Source organism: Macaca fascicularis, chromosome 7 (genome assembly GCF_037993035.2).
Source record: "Macaca fascicularis isolate 582-1 chromosome 7, T2T-MFA8v1.1".
Taxonomy (NCBI): Eukaryota; Metazoa; Chordata; class Mammalia; order Primates; family Cercopithecidae; genus Macaca; species Macaca fascicularis.
The window spans coordinates 57305577-57325533 of NC_088381.1; the positions used below are offsets into that span (position 1 = coordinate 57305577).

Below are 19957 nucleotides of genomic sequence, written 5' to 3' on the forward strand. Positions count from 1 at the left end.
TTATTTCTTTTTCTTTTTGTTTTATTTTTCTTTCTTTCTTTAATTTCCTGCTTCAATATGACAATAATAACATAAATGGGGAAGGAAGAATGGAATTATATAAGAAGAAAATTGCTATATTTTACTGGAATCAGGTGAATACTAATCTGAAACAGACTATACTAAATAAAAGATGTAATCCCTCCAGCAACCACTAAAACAATTTAAAACATAGCTTAAAAATCAACAGAGGAAATAAAAGAGCACTTTAAAAAAAAATTCAACACAAAAAATTTTCTTTTTCATATGTATCATGTTTTTGAAATTCCACTAAATGACCAGTACTTCCCAAATTTTTCACTAAGGTAACTGCAGAGAAAGTTAAAATCCCTGGAGGGTCTGCCTGCAGGCCTGCCCACAGAGCCAGTTTTTGCTTTAATATTTTGTGTTTTACCTTTAAATTTTTATCCTTTTTTTTGAGTTGGAGTCTCACTCTGTCCCCCAGGCTGGAGTCCAATGGTGTGATCTTGGCTCACTGCAACTTCCACCGCCTGGGTTCAAGCAATTCTTCTGCCTCAGCCTCCTGAGTAGCTAGGATTACAGGCACCCACCAGCATCCCCAGCTAATTTTTATCCTTAAAATTTGTGAATTTTATTTATCTTCTATATGCTACCTTTGTGATTGTGTTTGTTATAAAAATAATGCGTGGTTTTGTATGTTTGTATGTTTGTTTTTCTGGTTTATTTCTGCTAAAACGTTTAAGTCAAATTAATAGTTGAAGAAAATTTACCCAATAGGGCCTGTAATAGATGCACGCCTTCTTGAGAAGCAGAGGCCTAAATCAGTGGCTTTCAAACATTTTAGAACCTACAGTAAGAAAAACATCATGACCCATTTTATACACAGCACATGCATATACACACACACACGCATACATATATACACACAAAACTCTGACTAAAATCAAAATTTCTTTCCTAGCTCTTTCTTGTTTTTTAATTAATCACAGGACTTCTTGCAAGTGATTCTGGTTCCCTGTGACACTACATCCAAAGAATGCTTAAATTTTTACAGTGGATTTGACTGCTTTAACCCAAAGTAATGACATGGGCAGTTAGGAAGATATTTTTTGTTTCTGTTCAATTTCCATCTCATAATTTGCTGCCTACTTCATCTAACAGTAAATTAGCTTATTCGGCTTTTTTTTTTTTTTTTGAGATGGAATCTCACTCTGTCACCCAGGCTGGAGTGCAGTGATGCAATCTCAGCTCACTGCAAGCTCCGCCTCCCAGGTTCACAGCATTCTCCTGCCTCAGCCTCCCAAATAGCTGGGACTACAGGCAGCCGCCACCACGCCCAACTAATTTTTTTTTTTTGTATGTTTTAGTAGAGACGGGGTTTCACCATGTTAGCCAGGATGGTCTCGATCTCCTGACCTCGTGATCCACCCGCCTCAGCCTCCCAAAGTGCTGGGATTACAGGCGTGAGCTACAACGCCCGGCCTCTACTTGTTTATTTATGGATAATAATCAATACAAATCTGATTTTGTAGATGACGATTAGCATAAAAGATAAACATTGATGGATCATGTGCTATTATATCTGCATTTCTTTGTAGTACTATCAGTCATTCACTCAATATACAATTTTCAGGTGTACTTTAAAAAGGATGTTTAAGTTACTGAAGAAAGAGATGGCACCTCAGATTCATCAGGGCACTGTGCTAAGCCCAAACACACCAAAAAAAAAAAAAAGTTTGAAGATTATTTATATGTTTCTCTAAAGTACCATCAGGTGAAAGTTACATGAAGCCATAAGCTTAATATGGAGAGTAATTTTCTAACCTTTTATAAAGTGGGGTAAATGAAAAGGGATTCCCTATTAAATGGTGGACTCCTAATCCCTGCAAGTAGTAAAGCAAAAACTTTTAAATTACACATATAGGATATAATAAAGCAAATCCAATAACAAAAGGTATGCTAGGGTGTTAAAATACAGGGAGAAAACAAAGGAAGAAGTGTTTAAATATGACTAAGAAATCTAAGAAGACTTTTGGAGGAGGCAGCATTTAAGCTGGGCATTCATTTACACACAAGTCTTTACTACCCTAGCTTGAAATGTAAGGTTCAGAGGAATAAAATAAAAAAAGAGTTTATTTTTTCTAACACAACTTCACTCCTCTTAAAAATTCTGCCCTTCCTCTGAATTAAATGTATACAGAAATATATATAAACCTAATAGACATTTTAATGTCTCAATTAGGTGATAAAAGTTGATGGCCGGGCGCAGGGGCTCACGCCTGTAATCCCAGCACTTTGGGAGGCTGAGGCAGGCAGATCATGAGGTCAGGAGATCGAGACCATCCTGGTTAACATGGCGAAACTCCGTCTCTGCTAAAAATACAAAAAATTGGCCGGGCGTGGTGGCGGGCGCCTGTAGTCTCAGCTACTCAGGAGGCTGAGACAGGAGAATGGCGTGAACCCGGGAGGCGGAGCTTGCAGTGAGCCGAGATCGCACCACTGCACTCCAGCCTGGGCAATGAACAAGACTCCATCTCAAAAAAAATAAAATAAAATAAAGTTGAATTGGAAAAGCAGTTTAAACACCTGAAGTTCTATATATAGCGAGGTTTAAGTCACCTGGGTTAGTCCTTTTAAAGATAGTTAAGTGTTCAATAGTACACTCAATGAATCATTATGCTTGAGTAGAACATTTAACAGGCTAGCCCATCTTGGGAAGAATAACAGGCCATAACCCCTATGGAACTATCTTTTAATCTTAATGGGCTGGGAGTTAACAAGAAGTAAATTACCATTCTCTGAAATGAGGATGTATTCTAAAGCCGCTACAAAAGATAAAATAGATAATTCTGAGACAAGCCCAAGGAAGCCTATTGTGAGTGCACTTATAATTCAAATGAAAGGCCCTGATAGAAATCAAAGCTGTAGCTGGTTCTTCCTGTGTATTTAGCTGAATACAAAATGACTGAAAAAAAAGCTTAACTTTGAGACCAGTGTACTTTTAGATACATATGACTCAGTCCAAGTTCTTACTTGGGAAAATATGACAATGTTCCCATGCACACAATTACCAAGGGTACCTGTTCCATGAATAACGGTTTTAATGCAGTATGCTGTCAGGAGAGAGAAGAAAATCTAGGTAGTAAAGCAATCTTAATGAATGAAGTGTGAAGAAAAATGGCACTTCAAAGGGCACTGGAGTGGAAACCAGAACTGGGTGACCTCACATTATCATTAACTGCCTGTGTGTCCTTGGGGGAGTGACTTAACCTCCCTGGGTTGCAGTTATCCCATCTGAAAACAAAGAAGATGAAGCAAGGACAGTAAGGGTTCACTCTCCCTCCCACAGTGCCTAACTCAGGAGGCAATGTTCTCTATTGTCCAGAGAGGGAGGTCACCCAAAATGCCTACAATGGCATGTGCGATGTGAAAAAGCACATTCCAAAATTACAGTTGCTTTCATTTACTTTTAGTCATAACTTATTTCAAAAGTTCAAATACAATTAGTGAGGAGGATTTTTGTTAAGCTAAAGAAACACGTGTTAAAGGTTTAGAAACACTTTCAATGAGAAGATAAGCTGTAACTCATATCAAAATATCATACCATGTAGGATCTTATAACTACTTATTTCTAGGCTTAGTAAAAATTAAACATTCTCATAGACAGGCTGACAGTCACTGGTGGGACCAGTGGTGTTAGAGTCTCCACAGAATATTATTAAAAATACCCAGACTGTCAGAAAATAAATGTCTGTTATTTAAGCTGCACTGCCCACTGCCCCCAAAAAATAAAAAACAAACCCAGAGGCTGTACTGCCCCAGCAGCTGTTATAGATTTGACTTGGCACATGGGCTCAGGAAACAATCTAAGTATTACTCCATGTACTTAGCCTTACAGACGAACACAGAAGAGGAAATATGGCAGGTTCAGCATCTTTACCTCATCCAGAGCCCAGCAGCTACCTCAGTACACTGCTTCTTTTGCCTTCTCACTCACACAGGGTGCAGCAAGAGCCAAGGGGCACATAGGCCACCTTCACGCAGAGAAGCTGCAACCTCCATTTCCTGCCCATCTTTTGCAGAGATCTAGTTCCACAGACCCAAGGCTTCCATGCCAACTCACAGCTCCCAATTCAGGTATAGTAGCACACAGTAACAGGCAGGTACAGGTACATCCCACGTTATCACAACTCTATGGCTTCCCAAAAACTACTGCTGAGAGAAGATAAGTTCCAAGGATATTCCCCCAGGCAGGTCCAGCTTAGTCCAGGACTGATATTAACTCTTTACTCACAAATATAAAAAATGTTGGTTGGGTGCCGTGGCTCACACCTATAATCCCAGCTCTCTGGGAGGCCAAGGCAGGAGGATTTCTTGAGGCCAGGAGTTCGAGATCAGCCTGGGCAACAGAGTAGACCTGTCTCTACAAAAAAATTTAAAAATTAGTTAGTTAGGCATGGTAGTGTGCACGTGTAGTCCCAGCTACTCAGGAGGCTTGGGTTGGAGGATCACTTGAGCTCAGGAGTTCAAGGTTACAGTGAGCTATGATTACACTCCTGCACTCCAGTCTGGGCGACAGAGTGAGACCTTGTCTCTAAAAACAACAAGTTACAGCACCTTATAAAACTACTGACTCTGGTATACTTTTTAATGTGTCCCTGTGTACATGCATATAGTTTTTTAAATCCAGCTTTTCTTTTATAGCTATAAAGTGTTGATCATCTATTCATTTACACAGGCATTCTTTGAATTCAAAACTGTTAGCTTCACCTCAAGAAACCTTTACTGAAAGTCTACCACATAAACCACATGACTATGTACCAGGGATACAAATGATTTAGAAGAAGGTTTCTGCTCCTAAAGAGTCTAAGTCTATCAGCAAAGAAAAGGGATATACTTCCAAAAAGAATTAATAAAACATGGTAATATATGTAAAGTGCCAAGTACGTAAGAATTAAGGAAGAAAGAGACCAGTACATTGTAGACAGCCAGGGAAGGTTTGGGGAAAATAATTTCTGCTTACTGTTAATAACTACCATGTATTGATCTCTGACTACATGGCAAACTGTACTAGGCACTTTACATATATCATCTTACTTTATCCTCTCAACAACACAGTTAGTCAGTACTGTAATTATCTCCAATTTTCAGATGGGAAATTTGGACTTTGAGATGTTAAGTAATTCTGCCCAAGTGGTAAAGGCCAGATTCAAACTCAGATCAGTCTGACTCCAAAGCTAGTGATCTTAAGCACCAGACTAGAAGAGACTATCCTGAAGAAACATATAATATATTCTAGCCTGGAAAACGGTATAAACAAAATCACTTTCACAGTAAAGCACATAACATTACCCTATGCCTGACCACTCAACATCAGCAAAAACAACAGCAGCCACAGCAGCAACAAGTGCATTTTTACTGAGCACCTACTATGTGTCAAAGACTATTCAGACATTATCTCATTTAAGCTCCATAACAGATACGTAAGGTAGGTCTGAATCCACTTACAGGTAAGAAGACTGAAACCCTGAGAAGTTAAGTGATCTTCCCAAGGTAACACAATTAGAAAGGAGCAAAACTAGAATCCAAATCCAGGTTGGTCTGATTCTGAAATCCATATTTTCCATTACTAGGAAATACTGTCTTCCAGCAGACCACTTTGGCTGAAATAAGGAACTGTACCAAGGAGGCACAAGTATTAAGGCAGAAAGGCAGGTAAGGCCCAGAAAGTGGCCTGAATGTTTGGATTTCATCCAATGTCCCTTCTTTTGGCAACAACCAGCAGGAACCATTGTTTGCTCAGGTACACAGATCTATTCAGCATACAGAGAAGGCCTGAATAGGGTAGATGACCCGTACAGAAAGGTACTTTGGAAAAGTTAATATGGCCAGGAAACCAATTTAAAGTTTACTCCAATGGAACAGATACAAAGAATGAAAATTGTAGACAAAGAATTCTCTCAAAACTGGAATTAGAGAAAGACAGGTGATAAAAACATTACAAAGAAAAATCTGGTAATAACTGGATGGTGGGAAGGAGGCAAGGATAATTCCATGTCTACAAAGGGGCTGCTAACAGAAATATGAAAAACACAAAAAGAATAAGAATGAATTTCGACATGCTGAAAATAAGGAACAGTGAGACATCTAAGTGTTCAACGAAAGCTGGAAAAAGCTAAAAGTTCAACAAAAAGTTGAACAGGACAGCAAAAAGGAGAGAGCCTGTGACATGCCAGCACAAACCTGCTTCTGTGAGAACAGGCTAGTTAACTCCACAACACTGGGAACCAAGTCCATGCTGTTCCCTGCTATGTCCCCATCACACCTCCCACAGAGCAGTGCTCTACACATCTTTTCTGAATAATTATGAGCCAATACAAATTTCTCCAGCATCCCAAGGATATCATGACTCCATCAAATATGCCTTGATGAAATCCATACCCACTATCTTTTATTATATTCTTGCAGATGCCATGCAATCCTAAGAAAGAAAGAAATGAAGTCAATCTGAGCTACTCACAGTGAACCAATCATAACCCTCCCAAAAGTACTGATCATGAACAACCTAGAAGGGTAGTTCAAAGACTCTGTCCTTGATGATGCCTCACTCGATTACTTTAAAATGTTTTGAGGACTAGAAAGTCTTCATTATGATCATTGAGTTATGGCTCAGGTACCTACACATAGATATTAATTCCCAAAAGCCTCCAAGAAGATCATAAGTTAAAAATCAGCACTGGCAAAGCTATGACTGCAAAGAGCCTATTATACTCTGCAGAATTTCAGAAATGATTGATAGCAGAGGTGAGTTTAGTTTTGACTCCCCAGTATCCATTCCCCCTTGTTCTGGAAACACAACAAACACTCTCACCCTACTCTCAGCTCAGTGGTTTGGGTAGGGCTGCCGAGCTGGGCATATGACCTAGTCTAAGTCAATTGGCACTTCTTTTCTTCCTGGTCACAAAGAATGGGTCAAGGACAGGCACGTAAGACCCAGGCCTAAGCCAGTCAGCCAATTTCATATCTCTGGCCATAGTGATTAATTTCAAGATGCCCATTTGGGTCAAGAAGAGTTAGGACCAGGACTTTATCAGACTATTAGGAAACAAACTTGTTCTTTATTGCTAACAGTAAGGATGCCATGGAACCTAGAGCTGCTATGGGCCACCATGTGGCACCAGTAAATGAAACTGATATAAATGGAAGCAAAGCCAAAAGGCAGAGATAGACTGGATCCTAATGCCACTGATCCAGCCAGCCCTTCTGTGAACTTTTCAGTCTCTGGGCCAATAAAATCTCATTTTTGCTTAAGCCAGGCTGAATCAGACTATATACTTGCACTGGAAAAATTCCTGCCCTAATCTAATTGCCCAAGTAGCCCTTACCTTGAAGATAAACTTGGGAAAGAATCCGACCCTCTATTTCATTTAGCAATCTATTTCTTTTGCTACATATATAATACAAGAATAATAGCCCATGGGAAATTTTTGCTTAGGAACTTATCATTGCAACTGAGGACACAAAAGCTTACTCTTTTCTAAGCTCTGATAATGTGAGCAAACAAGAAAGATAAACAGACAACGAAAGCTACACCAAGGACAGTCTGAGCTCTGATCAGCTAGTCCCAAACACTGTAAAGCTAGATTTATGCTTAAGCACTGAAGTTGCCACATTTTAAGTTGCTGATGCAAGTAGACATCCACATTACAGAGGGTGATGTTAGGAGACAACAAACAGCCGAGGCTGCCTACTCAAACATTTCTATAAACAACAGCAGCAAGCTTTGACCCCAGACTGTAGTTTCAAGAAACTGTGGGTATAATCCTCTATCCCTCTGCAACCCAGATTGCAAGTATCTGCAAAGAAAAATGCATGGGGGAAAAAAAGTCACTGTTACTACAAATACAGCATGAATAAATGCTATAAAGGAGAAAAAAAAAATGAACAACCAGTTGTGGGGTATTTTTGGTGGACTTTTTTCTATTCAGAACCATATTCTAAATTTCTATTTTTAATATTCAGTATCTTTTCATTTGACACTTATATTTGACATATACTGTAGGTTAGGATATTCTGTTTATGTTCATTTTCTGTCTCATCAGCTACAGTGTGAGTCCCTTCAAATCAGGGCCTTATCTTTCCAGACCTAAAATAGTATCCGACACAAAGTAGATGTGTAAAAATATCTGCTGAAAATTACCAAAATATTAACTACTTGGCTAGTAATGAGTTTATCTTATAATGAATAATTCCGACTTCCTTGCTTAAAATTAATATATTACCATTTATTCGATAGCTCCTATGTGCCAAACAATGTGCTAAAAACCATACACAGGCCGAGTGTGGTGGCTCACGCCTATAATCCCAGCACTTTGGGAGGCCGAGGCAGGTGGATCATCTGAGGTCAGGAGTTCGAGATCAGCCTGACCAACATGGTGAAACCCCATCTCTATTAAAAATACAAAATTAGCTGGCCATGGTGGCACATGCCTATAATCCTAGCTACTTGGGAGGCTGAGGCAGGAGAATCGCTTGAACCCAGCAGGCGGAAGTTGCAGTGAGCTGAGATCGCACCATTGCACTCCAGCCTGGGTGACAGAGCGAAACTCTGTCTCAAAAAAAAAAATCATACATAAATGATTGACTCACTTATTTGGATTGAGATTATCCTAATCAGGAAGTGCAAATAAGTTAAAAGGAAAAATAATGCTTCTTCCTTACTCTTTTCACCGCTGTACTTGAATAGAACTAGAACAAATGCACAGAAGTTCAAAGTGATACACTTTAGCTCAACCCAAGGAAGATGTTCTAGAAGGAGCAGAGCTGTTCTAAAAGGAATGAGCTGCCTCTAGAGGAATTGGTTACTGGAGGAAACCAAGTAAAATTTCAATTAGAGATGATGCAAGCATTGAAGGAGCTGTTAACAGTATTTGGGAATTGGGACAGTATCCTGAGTTCCACCATTAAGCCTGCAAGTCTGGAGTAGCTGCATTAAGTTTGAGCAAAGTCAGTAGTTACAATTTCCCACCTTTTCTTATCTATAACCCTAGACTGTACTCCAAGATACTCTGTATTCCCTTATTATCTCATTGCCTTGAAATGCTTGCAATCTTTCCCCTTGAAAATATGAAAGAGTTTTAAAATGCTGACATTCATCTGGCCTATTGATGCAGGACATGAAGGAAGTAGATCTGAATATATTTTTGGTGCCTAAACATCTAGCAAAGCCCAAGACTAGACAATACAGGGAAAGTTAAACTAGCAAAGTACATAATCCCTCTACTGTTATGAGTCCTTGACCCTCTCCCCTCCCACTCCATCATACTGACTGTATAGGCAATGGCATTGTATTGGAAGGGGCAGAAACTGAGTAAAGACTGCATAAAGTTGTGCTGGGGCTTCTTTGCAACCATCTAAGTCTCAGTCAAAAATATACATCTCTAAGATGGGTTTCAGGCATTATACTAAAAAATAATACCCTTAGCTTATTTTACTTTCAGCTCTTTACCTGTTTCATAATGATAAAACTTCCCAAGCATCTGTTGGCCAGAAAACAGCATGTATTAAGACCCAGCAGTAGAGAAGGCAAAGTGGAGTTGGGAAACAGAGATACTCAGAGTGGCTGGAACTCAGACTATGAAGTGGGGAGTAGAAAGATGTGAAAATAGTAAGATAGCAGGGCCAAGATCAGGAAGAACCTCATTAAGTAGTGTTTACTTCAACCTAAGGGCAATAGTAAGTCACAGAAAGACTTTAAGGAGGGGAGAGAAGTGGCAGATTTGTGTTTTCAAAATCTTGTTTCAATTATTTTTAAATAACCAATAAAGAGGAAAGAGAAGATACAAGACATGGAGAGAAAGAACAGTTAAAAGGCCTTTCCAGGAATGCAGGCAGGAGGAGATGTCAGCTTAGACTGCAGTAGTAGCAGTGGGTTAGAGAGAAATGGACAGATTCACTAAATATGCAGTAGGTAAAATCATCAGGACTTAGCAATAGACCACATGTGGGGCATGAGAGAAAGAGGGGAGCCAAGGATGACCTGGAGACTTCTGGCATGGCCAGCTGGGTAGCTGGTGGTGCCATGTACTGAGATAAACACATGGTAGGTAGTCAAGGCTGAGGGGACCATGACTCAGTTTGGAACATCTCATGTTTGAGATGCACATGTGACATCCAAGGAGAGATGTCCAGAAAATAGTTTTCAGGTCTGAACTGGAGATGTAAGTGCTAATTAGCATTAATAATAATATGCTCATTAGCAAGCAGACCACAACTGAAACCACAGGAAATAATGATTCAGGAAAAATACATAATTCAGCCCACAAGGTAGGGCAACAATATGTGAGAAGTCAACAATATTATTTGTTTACACTTCACAGTTTTCAAAAGGCATCACATCCTAAACCAAGTAATACAGGTGTCGTGGAACGTAGGCAAAATACAAATTAATTCCTACAGGAAAAGCAACTCCCACTGACCCACACATAACAGGTGGATCTGAGATCTAACAACTGGTCATAACCTAACAACAACCTAACACCATAATACTCACCTGTGGACAAGGCCTCCTCCCGAACATCACCCTCACCAGGCTGAGGGATATTCCAGGATGTTTTGGGAAGTAAAGAAATTTCCTCTGGTGATTCTAGTCTCACCATATCCATGTGATTGCTCTGGAACTGATACCGAGGGATGAAACAGACTTTGCCTCGTTGGAAAATGTCCTTGATAATCTCTTCTGTCTCAATTTCATCTTGCATGCTCAGAAAGATGGAAATTCTTTTGGACTTTTGATACTCACTGTGGGCAATCACCTAAATGGGAAATTATGGCAATTATATTTTCCAAGACTATATTTAGTAACTCCCCTTAACAGTTCTTCCTTTCTCTCTCAGCCTTGTCCAATTTCTTTAAATATTAAAAAGAAAAAAAAGGGGGGCGGGGCAGAGTGATATAGTGGGTCAGACAGTATTGCATCCTGAAGCCTGACTTTTAGATTGGGACTCAGCACTTACCTGCTCCTTTTATCCCTTCCTGGTACACCCACTCTGGTAGGTGTGAAAACCCATTAAAAGGTCACTGTGGAGACAAGCTGTTTATCTAGAGAATTCCAGGCTTGATCCCCACCTACCCATTTTAGTAGTCTTCGGTCATTTCACATGCTTTCCCTAGAGTCTGCTTTATTTTATCTCTGAATCTTGGCTCCCACAAGCTTCTCCACTCCTTGGATTGTCAGGCTCTTCCCAAATTCTACCCATTTAAAGTCCAACGCAAGCCCTAATTTTTCCTACTTCTGGCGAACCCTTACTACATTTAGAGTTAATATATAACAATAATGTATTGTCATGAGTGATCACTAATTGTTTCATGTGCCCTAAATGTGGTATCTCTAACCGGTCCATGAACTGAGCTCTCTAAGGCAGAGAACATGCCTTATAATTCTCTCTTAGCTCTGCCATCCCCATCCCATTTCCTAAAATTCACCTGTTCAAATGAATATCAAAATATTCACAATTATGGGGTGGGAGCAGATCCTGATGAAAGAAATCATTTTCAATTGAATCATCCATCAGGCAAGAGAAGGGAACTGAGCTTTGCTCATCATAGAAATGTCAACAATCTCAGGAACTTATCCAGACTCAGAAGTTAGTCCTTCACTCTCCCTTTTCCTTTGCTTTTTTTTTTTTTTTTTTTTTTTTTAAATATATAGACAGGGTCTCCCTCCGTTCCCCAGGCTGGAGTGCAGTGGCACAATCTGCAACCTCTGCCTCTTAGGCTCAGGCAATCCTCCTGCCTCAGCCGCCAGAGTAGCTGGGACCACAGGTGCAACCACTATGTCTGGCTGATTTTTCGTATTTTTTTTCTGGAGACAGGGTTTCACCATGTTGCTCAGGCTGGTCTCAAACTTCTGAGCTCAACTGATCCACCCACCTGGACCTCCCAAAGTGCTGGGATTACAGGTGTGAGCCACTGCGCCTGGCCAGCTCTCTTTTTTTTCCCTTCCTTTTCTGTTCTTCCCTGTTTGCCAAACTAAAAAGAAAAGAATACTTTTCTTATTCTTTATCAGACTTTTTAATACTTTTGTTATTATTATATAATTGTAAGCTATAGAAGTAGCTTATAAATATGACTAGCAAAAAAATACAGGAATAGAAAGTCAAGTTGTTACTAATAAAAAAGGAAACACAGAAATCAAGTAGATAGAGCACATCAAACCAGTCTAAGAAAGAAAGCTAACTCTTACATCCTGAAAATTTACAAAATTGTTTTGAGGCCTGAAATGCGCAAAGAAAGGAAATGTGAAACCTAGACCTGGGCAGGCCTGGGGCTTTGGGCATCCAACTACTATATGAGAAAGTTAAGTATCCTTTTTGCTCTTTTTACAGCAGAATATAGAAGATCGAGAGTTGAATAAGCAGTAATAAACATCAGTTAACATTCAGTGTGAGACTGTGCATACATATTTATCTTCCTTCCTCAAATCCCATTAATGTGACGGTAAAGAAGCACAAAAAAGAAAATCCATTAGAGTACTGAGAACAAGGGAACAGAGACCTAATTTCTGTAAGACAAAGAGTGGATGGGACAGTATTTTGCTGACAAAACAGCAGCAGATCACAACACTCAGAGAATAAGGGTGCAGGTCAGGCAGAATCCATTCCTCCCTTGAAATCCCAAAGCAACTATAAAAGGCAGAGGAAATCCCCATTAGCTAAGACACCTTCATTCACAACTATGCACAGACAATAAAGGATCATCAAACATTTTGAAAAGTCAAAATACAAAATAGAAGGATGAAAAAAAAAAAAAACAGGAAGGGGAGAAAAAACGGACAAAGAGGAGAGATAATTTTTTGAAATTCTAATTAGTTTTCTCAGACAAACTCAAGAAGATAATTGCATTTCTAAAATAACAATAGACTGCTGGGGAGGAAGCAATCAGGGAATCATGAAATAATCAATGGAAACTAAAATTGTGATTAGCAAAATTAAACAACTTAGGAGACAGCCTTGGAGTAGGGGAAAAGACAAAAATAGGAAAAATGAAAAAAATGTTAAGAAATACAGAAGATCAATCTATGATTTTTATTATCTGATTAACAAGAGTTCCAAAAAGGCACAAAGGAAAAAGAAATAATCAAAGAAGATATACTTGGCTCACACCTGTAATCCCAGCACTTTTGGAGGCGGAGGCGGGTAGATCATCTGAGGTCGGGAGTTCGAGGCCAGCCTGACCAACATGGTAAAACTCTGTCTCTACTAAAAATACAAAATTAGCCGGGCGTCGTGGCACATGCCTGTAGTCCCAGATACTTGAGAGGCTGAGGCAGAAGAATCCCTTGAACCCAGGAGGCAGAAATTGAGCCAAGATCATGCCATAACACTCAAGCCTGGGCAACAAGAGCAAAACTCTATCTCAAAAAAAAAAAAAAAGTAAAAGAAAAACACTAGTCTCCATATTGAATGGGGGCCATGGGTGCTGAGCAGAACAAGGAAAATAATTTTAATTTTGAAATTCAAACTATCAATCTAGTATGAGGGTAAAACATTTCCTAATGTATATTTAAAAGTTTACCACCCCCATAGATACTTTCTCAAAAAAAATTATCTGAAGATATACTCTAATAAGATGAAAGGAAAAGAATCCAAGAGAGACAAAGATACTAGACTCAAAAAGCGGCCCTAACTCAGAAGTGGAGTAAGGAGGAACCCCAGGGCAATGGCAGTGCAATGGGCCGAAGGCAACCAGACCAGAAGAAGCAAGGGGCTGGAGTGTTTTCAAAAAGAGAGTGGATTTATTTTAACAGACGATGAAAAAGAATATATTGATAAGACAAACAGATATTCTTGATTTGTCAAAAAAAGAAAAATAAAGGCAATCAGAAGCTCCTGGAAAAATAGAAATATGCTCCAAATGGGAACAAAGTAAAACAGAAAATGATTTTGAGCAATTATGGAGGAAAAGAGAAAAGCTTTGGTACTAACACTTGAAGCATTACCTTCCTAGTTACACATATCTAGTGACATAAAGTCATGTCTTTTCTTACATATTCAATCATACAACTTGGTTCTGTGATGAATACCATCTATAGAACAAAAATACAGCTGGGCGCGGTGGCTCATACCTGTAATCCTGGCACTTTGGGAGGCCAAGGTGGGTGGATCACGAGGTCAAGAGGTTAAGACCATCCTGGCCAACATGGTGAAACCCTGTCTCTACTAAGAATACAAAAATTAGCTGGGCGTAGTGGTGCACGCCTGTAGTCCCAGCTACTCGGGAGGCTGAGCCAAGAGAATCACTTGAACCCGGGAGGCAGAGGTTGCAGTGAGCCAAGATTGTGCCACTGCACTCCAGCCTGGAGACAGAGCGAGAGTCCATCTAAAAAAAAGAAAAAAAAAAATACAAGGTATGTATTCAGTGCTTTACATATTTTTGTAAATACTGTTTACTGTAAATACTATTTACTGAAATCTCAAGTTTGGAAATCGGTCACAAATACTGCTGAGTAGACTCATTATAGTTACAGAGCAAAGTTTAAATATTACAAAACCTGGCCGGGTGTGGTGGCTCATGCCTGTAATCCCAGCACTTCGGGAGGCTGAGGCGGGTGGGTGATGAGGTCAGGAGTTCAACATCAGCCTGGCCAAGATGGTGAAACCCTGTCTCTACTAAAAATACAAAAATTAGTCGAGCGTGGTGGCGGGCGTCTGTAATCCCAGCTACTCGGGAGGCTGAGGCACAGAACTCCCTGAACCCGAGAGGCAGAAGTTGCAGTGAGCCGAGATTGCGCCACTGCACTCCAGCCTGGGTGACAGAGTAAGACTCTGTCTCAAAAAATGAAAAATTACAAAACTTGACAACATAACAATATAAATGTCAGAAACTGACAGAGGGAGTAGAAAACATAGTGAGTAAAGGGACACTAATTTCCTCATCTTATTAGTTAGAGAATCAAGATATGACATAAAGCTGAATTTCTTCACCATTTAAATTACTTCTCTGATAAATTTCTAAGTTATAAAAAGGTACAATGACAATAAGAATAAATATGCTTTTCTAAATGAAAGACATCATTTAACACCTTTATTGAGCATTCACTATGGCAAAACACTACACAGTACACTGATGTTTCCAGAGATGATCCATTGGTTAGTCATGAAATCAATAGCAGGCTATAATTTTTAAATGAAATAGAATAGCAAATATTAAAGTTCGAGTCAGGCACAGGGGCTCACGCCTGTAATCCCAGCACTTTGAGAGCCAGAAGCGGGAAGATCATGAGGTCGAGTTCGAGACCACCCTGGCCAACATGGTGAAACCCCGTCTCTACTAAAAATAGAAAAATTAGCTGGGCATGGTGGCACCTGCCTGTAATCCCAGCTACTTGGGAGGCTGAGGCAGGAGAATCGCTTGAACGTGGGTGGCGGAGGTTGCAGTGAGCTGAGATCATGCCACCGCACTCCAGCCTGGGTGACAGAGCAAGACTCTGTCTCGAAAAAAAAAGAAAATATTACATTTCATTGTATGTGGTAAGAGCTGTAACATGTTCCTTGTATGTGTATATTTGTTTGTACAGAGTAAAATGTATTTATCACTGAGGGTCATGGGTCTGCTTTTTAATTTTTCTCTCTCCTCCTTTAATGCCAGCTCTCAGTTGTCATTCTATTGCTGTTAGTGACTCTGTATCTATGTAGCCACTATTCCCATCTATAGTTTATGAATTCTAATCTTCTATGGACAAAGACAACATAGAAGATTAGAAACTGAATTCATCTTTATTTCCCCCATGCTCCTCCAAAATTTGTTCCACTTCCTACATTCTTTATGCCCAAGGTTAAACACCATTATACCCAGCTCTAAATTTTGGAATCATAGGTGACTCTCCTCCCCTTCCAGTATTCTCTAACCTCTTCCAATCAGTTGCCAAGTACTGCTGTTTCTCACTTAACAGTCTCCCATTTGCCTCCTTTCCCCCTATCTTCACTGCCCATGCTCTGGTTTGCATCTTTTTCATCTTTCACTTGAATTGGCACAACAGCCCCTTACTGGTCTCCATTTTTTTTTTTCTTCATTCCTCAACCCATTACCCAAATGCTGGCAGTATACCCTTCCTAAAGGACATATCAAAAAATAGGTAAAGCACTGAATACATCCCTTTACACACTTCTTTAACTCTCACAATCGACCTACAAGAGTGATATTATCCATTTTATAGACAAGGAACCAAGGGTTCTGAGAGATTATGAGACCTGTCCAAGGATATACAGTTAAAAGACAGTGGCGCCAGATTAAACCCAGATCTGTGTAGTTCCAACGCCCATGCTAAACTGTATCCTGTCATCTCTTGCCTAAATATCCCTACTCACACTCCCCTATCCCATCTTTCCCTTCACCTGAAAAAATTCATCTTGTTCTCCAAAATTCACCTCAACATTTTGCAATAGAAAGCTTTCCAATTCCCCCTCCCCAAGGCTACATTTCCACAATATTGGTGTTTACCTTTATCATAGATCTGGCTTCAATGCAATTCTTTATTCATGTCTGTTTCCTCTTTGAGGCTATCTGCTCCTTTAGAGCAACAATCATCTTTTTCATGTCCACAACCCAGTACATAGCCAAGTGTGCACTACTTAGGTGTTCAACATATGTGAATAAATTAGCTAAATTTTAAACAACTAGATATAGACAAGAGTGTATATCCTTTACATATACTAAAACACCCAGCAATGCTTCCTCATAATAGCTAAAATAATTGTTTGAACGACCGAATTAACATCTGTACAGATTCCCTCATGCACACCTACATAGATGAAGAGAGGGGTGAAATAAGTATATCTGATTTACTGCTTTAACCCATTGGCACCTTGAATTTGAGCAAATAACGGATAATAGAATAGTGAGGGGTAATTACGAAAGCCTGATGGTATAACTAATTCCAAGGAACATCAAGTCTCCAAATATCCACTGGTGTCTCTGAGGCATGATGCTGGGAAGACAGATCATCAGTTTGACTTACAACAGAATTACACATACGTACTTATTCAGGGGACATTAAATTTTTCTTCCTCTGGTGTCTAACAAAAATGAGTCCCCAAAAACTCTTTAGAACATGCCTTCAAGACAGGATATGACTCCCATTTTATTGATAAGAAAACTGATATTACATAGACAGACTAAAAATACATAGCAGTGCAGTCGGTGAAAATAATAAAACAGAGGTCTGCTAACCAACAAACAGGGACTCTCACTTATTCCTCTCATTTCTCTCTTCTGTTTCCTATGTTCTGGGGAAGCCTGGGTATGACAGCCACGTCTTCCTTTCATTCACTCAACAAAAAGCATTTAATGTTGACCAACTCTGAGACAGGAAAGGCCTAGGCCCTGGAGCTACTGAGACACAGCCTTACCCCTCCATATGCTTAGTGAAGTGCAGTCAACATCTGAGTTCTGACCTTTGGCATCTCCACACTTTTTTTGGTGTTCCCTTGTCTGAAGCACCTGCATCTTTCTCTGGCCATTTTACTAAAGTAACTGGAGTCTGACTGGTAGCTCATTAACTTTAGGACTCACTGAGGGAACCTGGGCACTCAAGAGTTCACCCATCTCCTCTACCACAACTTTCTGTTCTCACCCTGCTCTCACCACAGTACCGTCATCCCCGCGGAGGAGTTTTCGAGCACCAAAGGTGCCACCCATGCAAACGAACTCCCCTCCCAGAGATAAATCTGTCAACCCCTGCCGTCCTCTCGCTCTTTAGCCCCACAACTTTCACTACCGGGCCCCCTCTCCGCCACAGTGCGAAGAACAGCCAGACTACGACCAGGGGACGGGCGCGCGCCAGGAACGGGCGTGCGGACGCCGGGAGGGGAAACGTGCGCGCGCCTGAGGGGAAACGTGCGCGTGCCGGGAGGGCCTAGCCCTGCGCCTGCACTGACCAGGCACGGATTAGCAATCGCTGGCCGCCAGGCGTTCAGAGAGTCTGTCCGCCGCGGCTTCCGCTACAGGCGGCCTCGCACCTTCTGGGTCAGTACGCGGGACTGACGTAGCCTCTCTTCGGCGCTCATCGCCCGCAGACGCTGCTTCAGCTCTCCTCGCAGGCTCCGCTTGGCGCTGCTCACCGCTGCCGCCGCCATCTCACGCCCAAGCCCAGTCCAATCCCACCCTCGGCGCCCTGGGGTTTGGTCTCCGCCCCTGGCCGCTCCCAGGTGGATCCGCGGCCTAGGGGCGGGTCGGGACTCGGGGAAGCGCCCCCACCCCGCTTCCGGGACGCGGGCCCTCGGCGCGCCGCGCGCTTGCCTGGCCTCCGGCCATTGGGAGCCAGCCCTCGTGCGGCCGCCGGTGGTCCGGCCCGCCCTCCCTGGCTACCGGGAGCTCTGGCGAGGCGCCGTCGCTGCCCTGCCGCCTGACCTCCCTGAGCCCGAGCCCGAGCCCTCACCCGAACCGCGGAGGCGGCAGCGCCACTGGCGGGGATGGTAAAGACGGCCGGCAGTACCCACGGTGCCTGGCATCTCGTGTACTGTTGAGTACTGGGACTTCAGGGGCCAGAAGGGCAAGGCAGGACAAGTAGCGAAATCGTCACGAGTCGCTTAACTCCAGGGATATGTCTGACAGATGCCCCGATTTCCTTCTGGTGCAAACATAAAGAGTGTAGTTACAAAGTTACTACACACCTATGCTACACACCTGTACAGCGTATTTTGTACCAAATACTGTAGGCAATTGTAGCACCATGATACTTGTGCATCTAAACACAGAAAAGGTAATGTGTTGGTTGGCTACCACATCAGTAGGTATTAGGAATTTTTCAGTTCCATTATAATCTTAAGAGACCACAGTGGTTGATGGAAATGTCCTTATGTGATGAATGTATAGATGATACATAGTTGGGAATATTGTTAAAGCAGTAACTGTAGTGTAAAAGCCAAATTTTGTGGATTCTAGTGTGAATGTATTCCAGGTCATAGTGCCCATATAGGTACTTCCTGTTAACCATCAGTGACTGTTCATTCCCACCACTCAGCTCTGATTAAAACACAAAAATGAATTAAAACTGAAAGCAGTTTAGGGGGTGGGTGAGGCACTCGCAGGAAGAGGTAAAAGAAACTGTGAAGTCTTGAACTGCTCCCAGTAGACAGGCGCCTCAGATTGCCTCTCAGATGTGACTTCCTAAAACCAGAGCTGCCTCTTCCAAAACTACTTCCCTACTGACAGCCCCAGTGTCCTAATCCCCACCGTTAAGAATCACACCTCCTAAGTAAAGCATAAAAGTGCCCGGCGAGAATGCACATGGCTTGAGAGGGGAGATCTGGCTTCTTTATGGAATCTATCAACAGCTTCCGGGGAAAGGTAATGCAAGTCCCAGGGGGATTGTGTTGTAAGAAGAAGGGAAGGCCAGGCAGATATAGCGTATACATATTGCAATCAGATTTGCTGACCTAAAAATTAGAACACGAGGTCTAACAAACTACATAATTTTCTAATCTGTTCATTTTTACCAAAAAAAAAAAAAAAAAAATTAGCATTAGCTCCACGTTGAATCACTTACCTAATTTTCTTTGTTCAGAATATCGCAGAGTATCCTGCATACCAGGTTGCCATATCCATCAACCCCAAATGGCAAGCCAGAGAGAGAAGGCTGGGAAGGAGGCATCAGTGGAAACTCTAAGCAGCCAGGGGCACTGGAAACTGCAGACAGCATGGGAAAGAAGAAAGGAAGGAGGGAAGAGGGAAGGCGACCTGAGTCTGCTTCTAGCCTGAGTCTGCTTCTCAGTCTAGTCTGCATTCTAGCCTAGTGACACGGAGGACTTTTGGGTAATGGGCACACCTTAAAAGTCTGCAGAAAAGATACCCCCTTCCTAATCATCATCCCATAATTAATTGCCTGGCTCCTGTGTTGAGCTTTACCCTTTGGCTGAATTTCCAGGCAGACTCCAAAAATGAAGACAAAAATGGCATA

At 41.4% G+C, this 19957-nt stretch overlaps 1 protein-coding gene across 9 annotated transcripts in view; it reads right to left on the minus strand.

Moving 5' to 3' along the window:
* Positions 1 to 19779, minus strand: part of MTHFS (methenyltetrahydrofolate synthetase) — a 51667-nt gene extending 31888 nt beyond the window's left edge. For 2 of the 9 annotated variants that reach the window (XM_005560231.5, XM_073996504.1), the window contains exons 1-2: positions 18018 to 18160; positions 10553 to 10814 (exon numbers count right to left, since the gene is read on the minus strand). In XM_005560231.5, the coding sequence (XP_005560288.1) occupies positions 10553 to 10814; positions 18018 to 18134 (379 nt within the window). In that variant the 5' untranslated portion in view covers positions 18135 to 18160. Of the gene's footprint in view, positions 1 to 10552; positions 10815 to 14125; positions 14380 to 16500; positions 17819 to 17936; positions 18161 to 18436; positions 18530 to 19546 lie in introns of those variants that run through there. The other 7 variants (XM_065548272.2, XM_065548274.2, XM_045395888.3 and 4 more) reach the window with 7 other exon arrangements.
* Between the last annotated feature and the right edge of the window lie 178 nt (positions 19780 to 19957).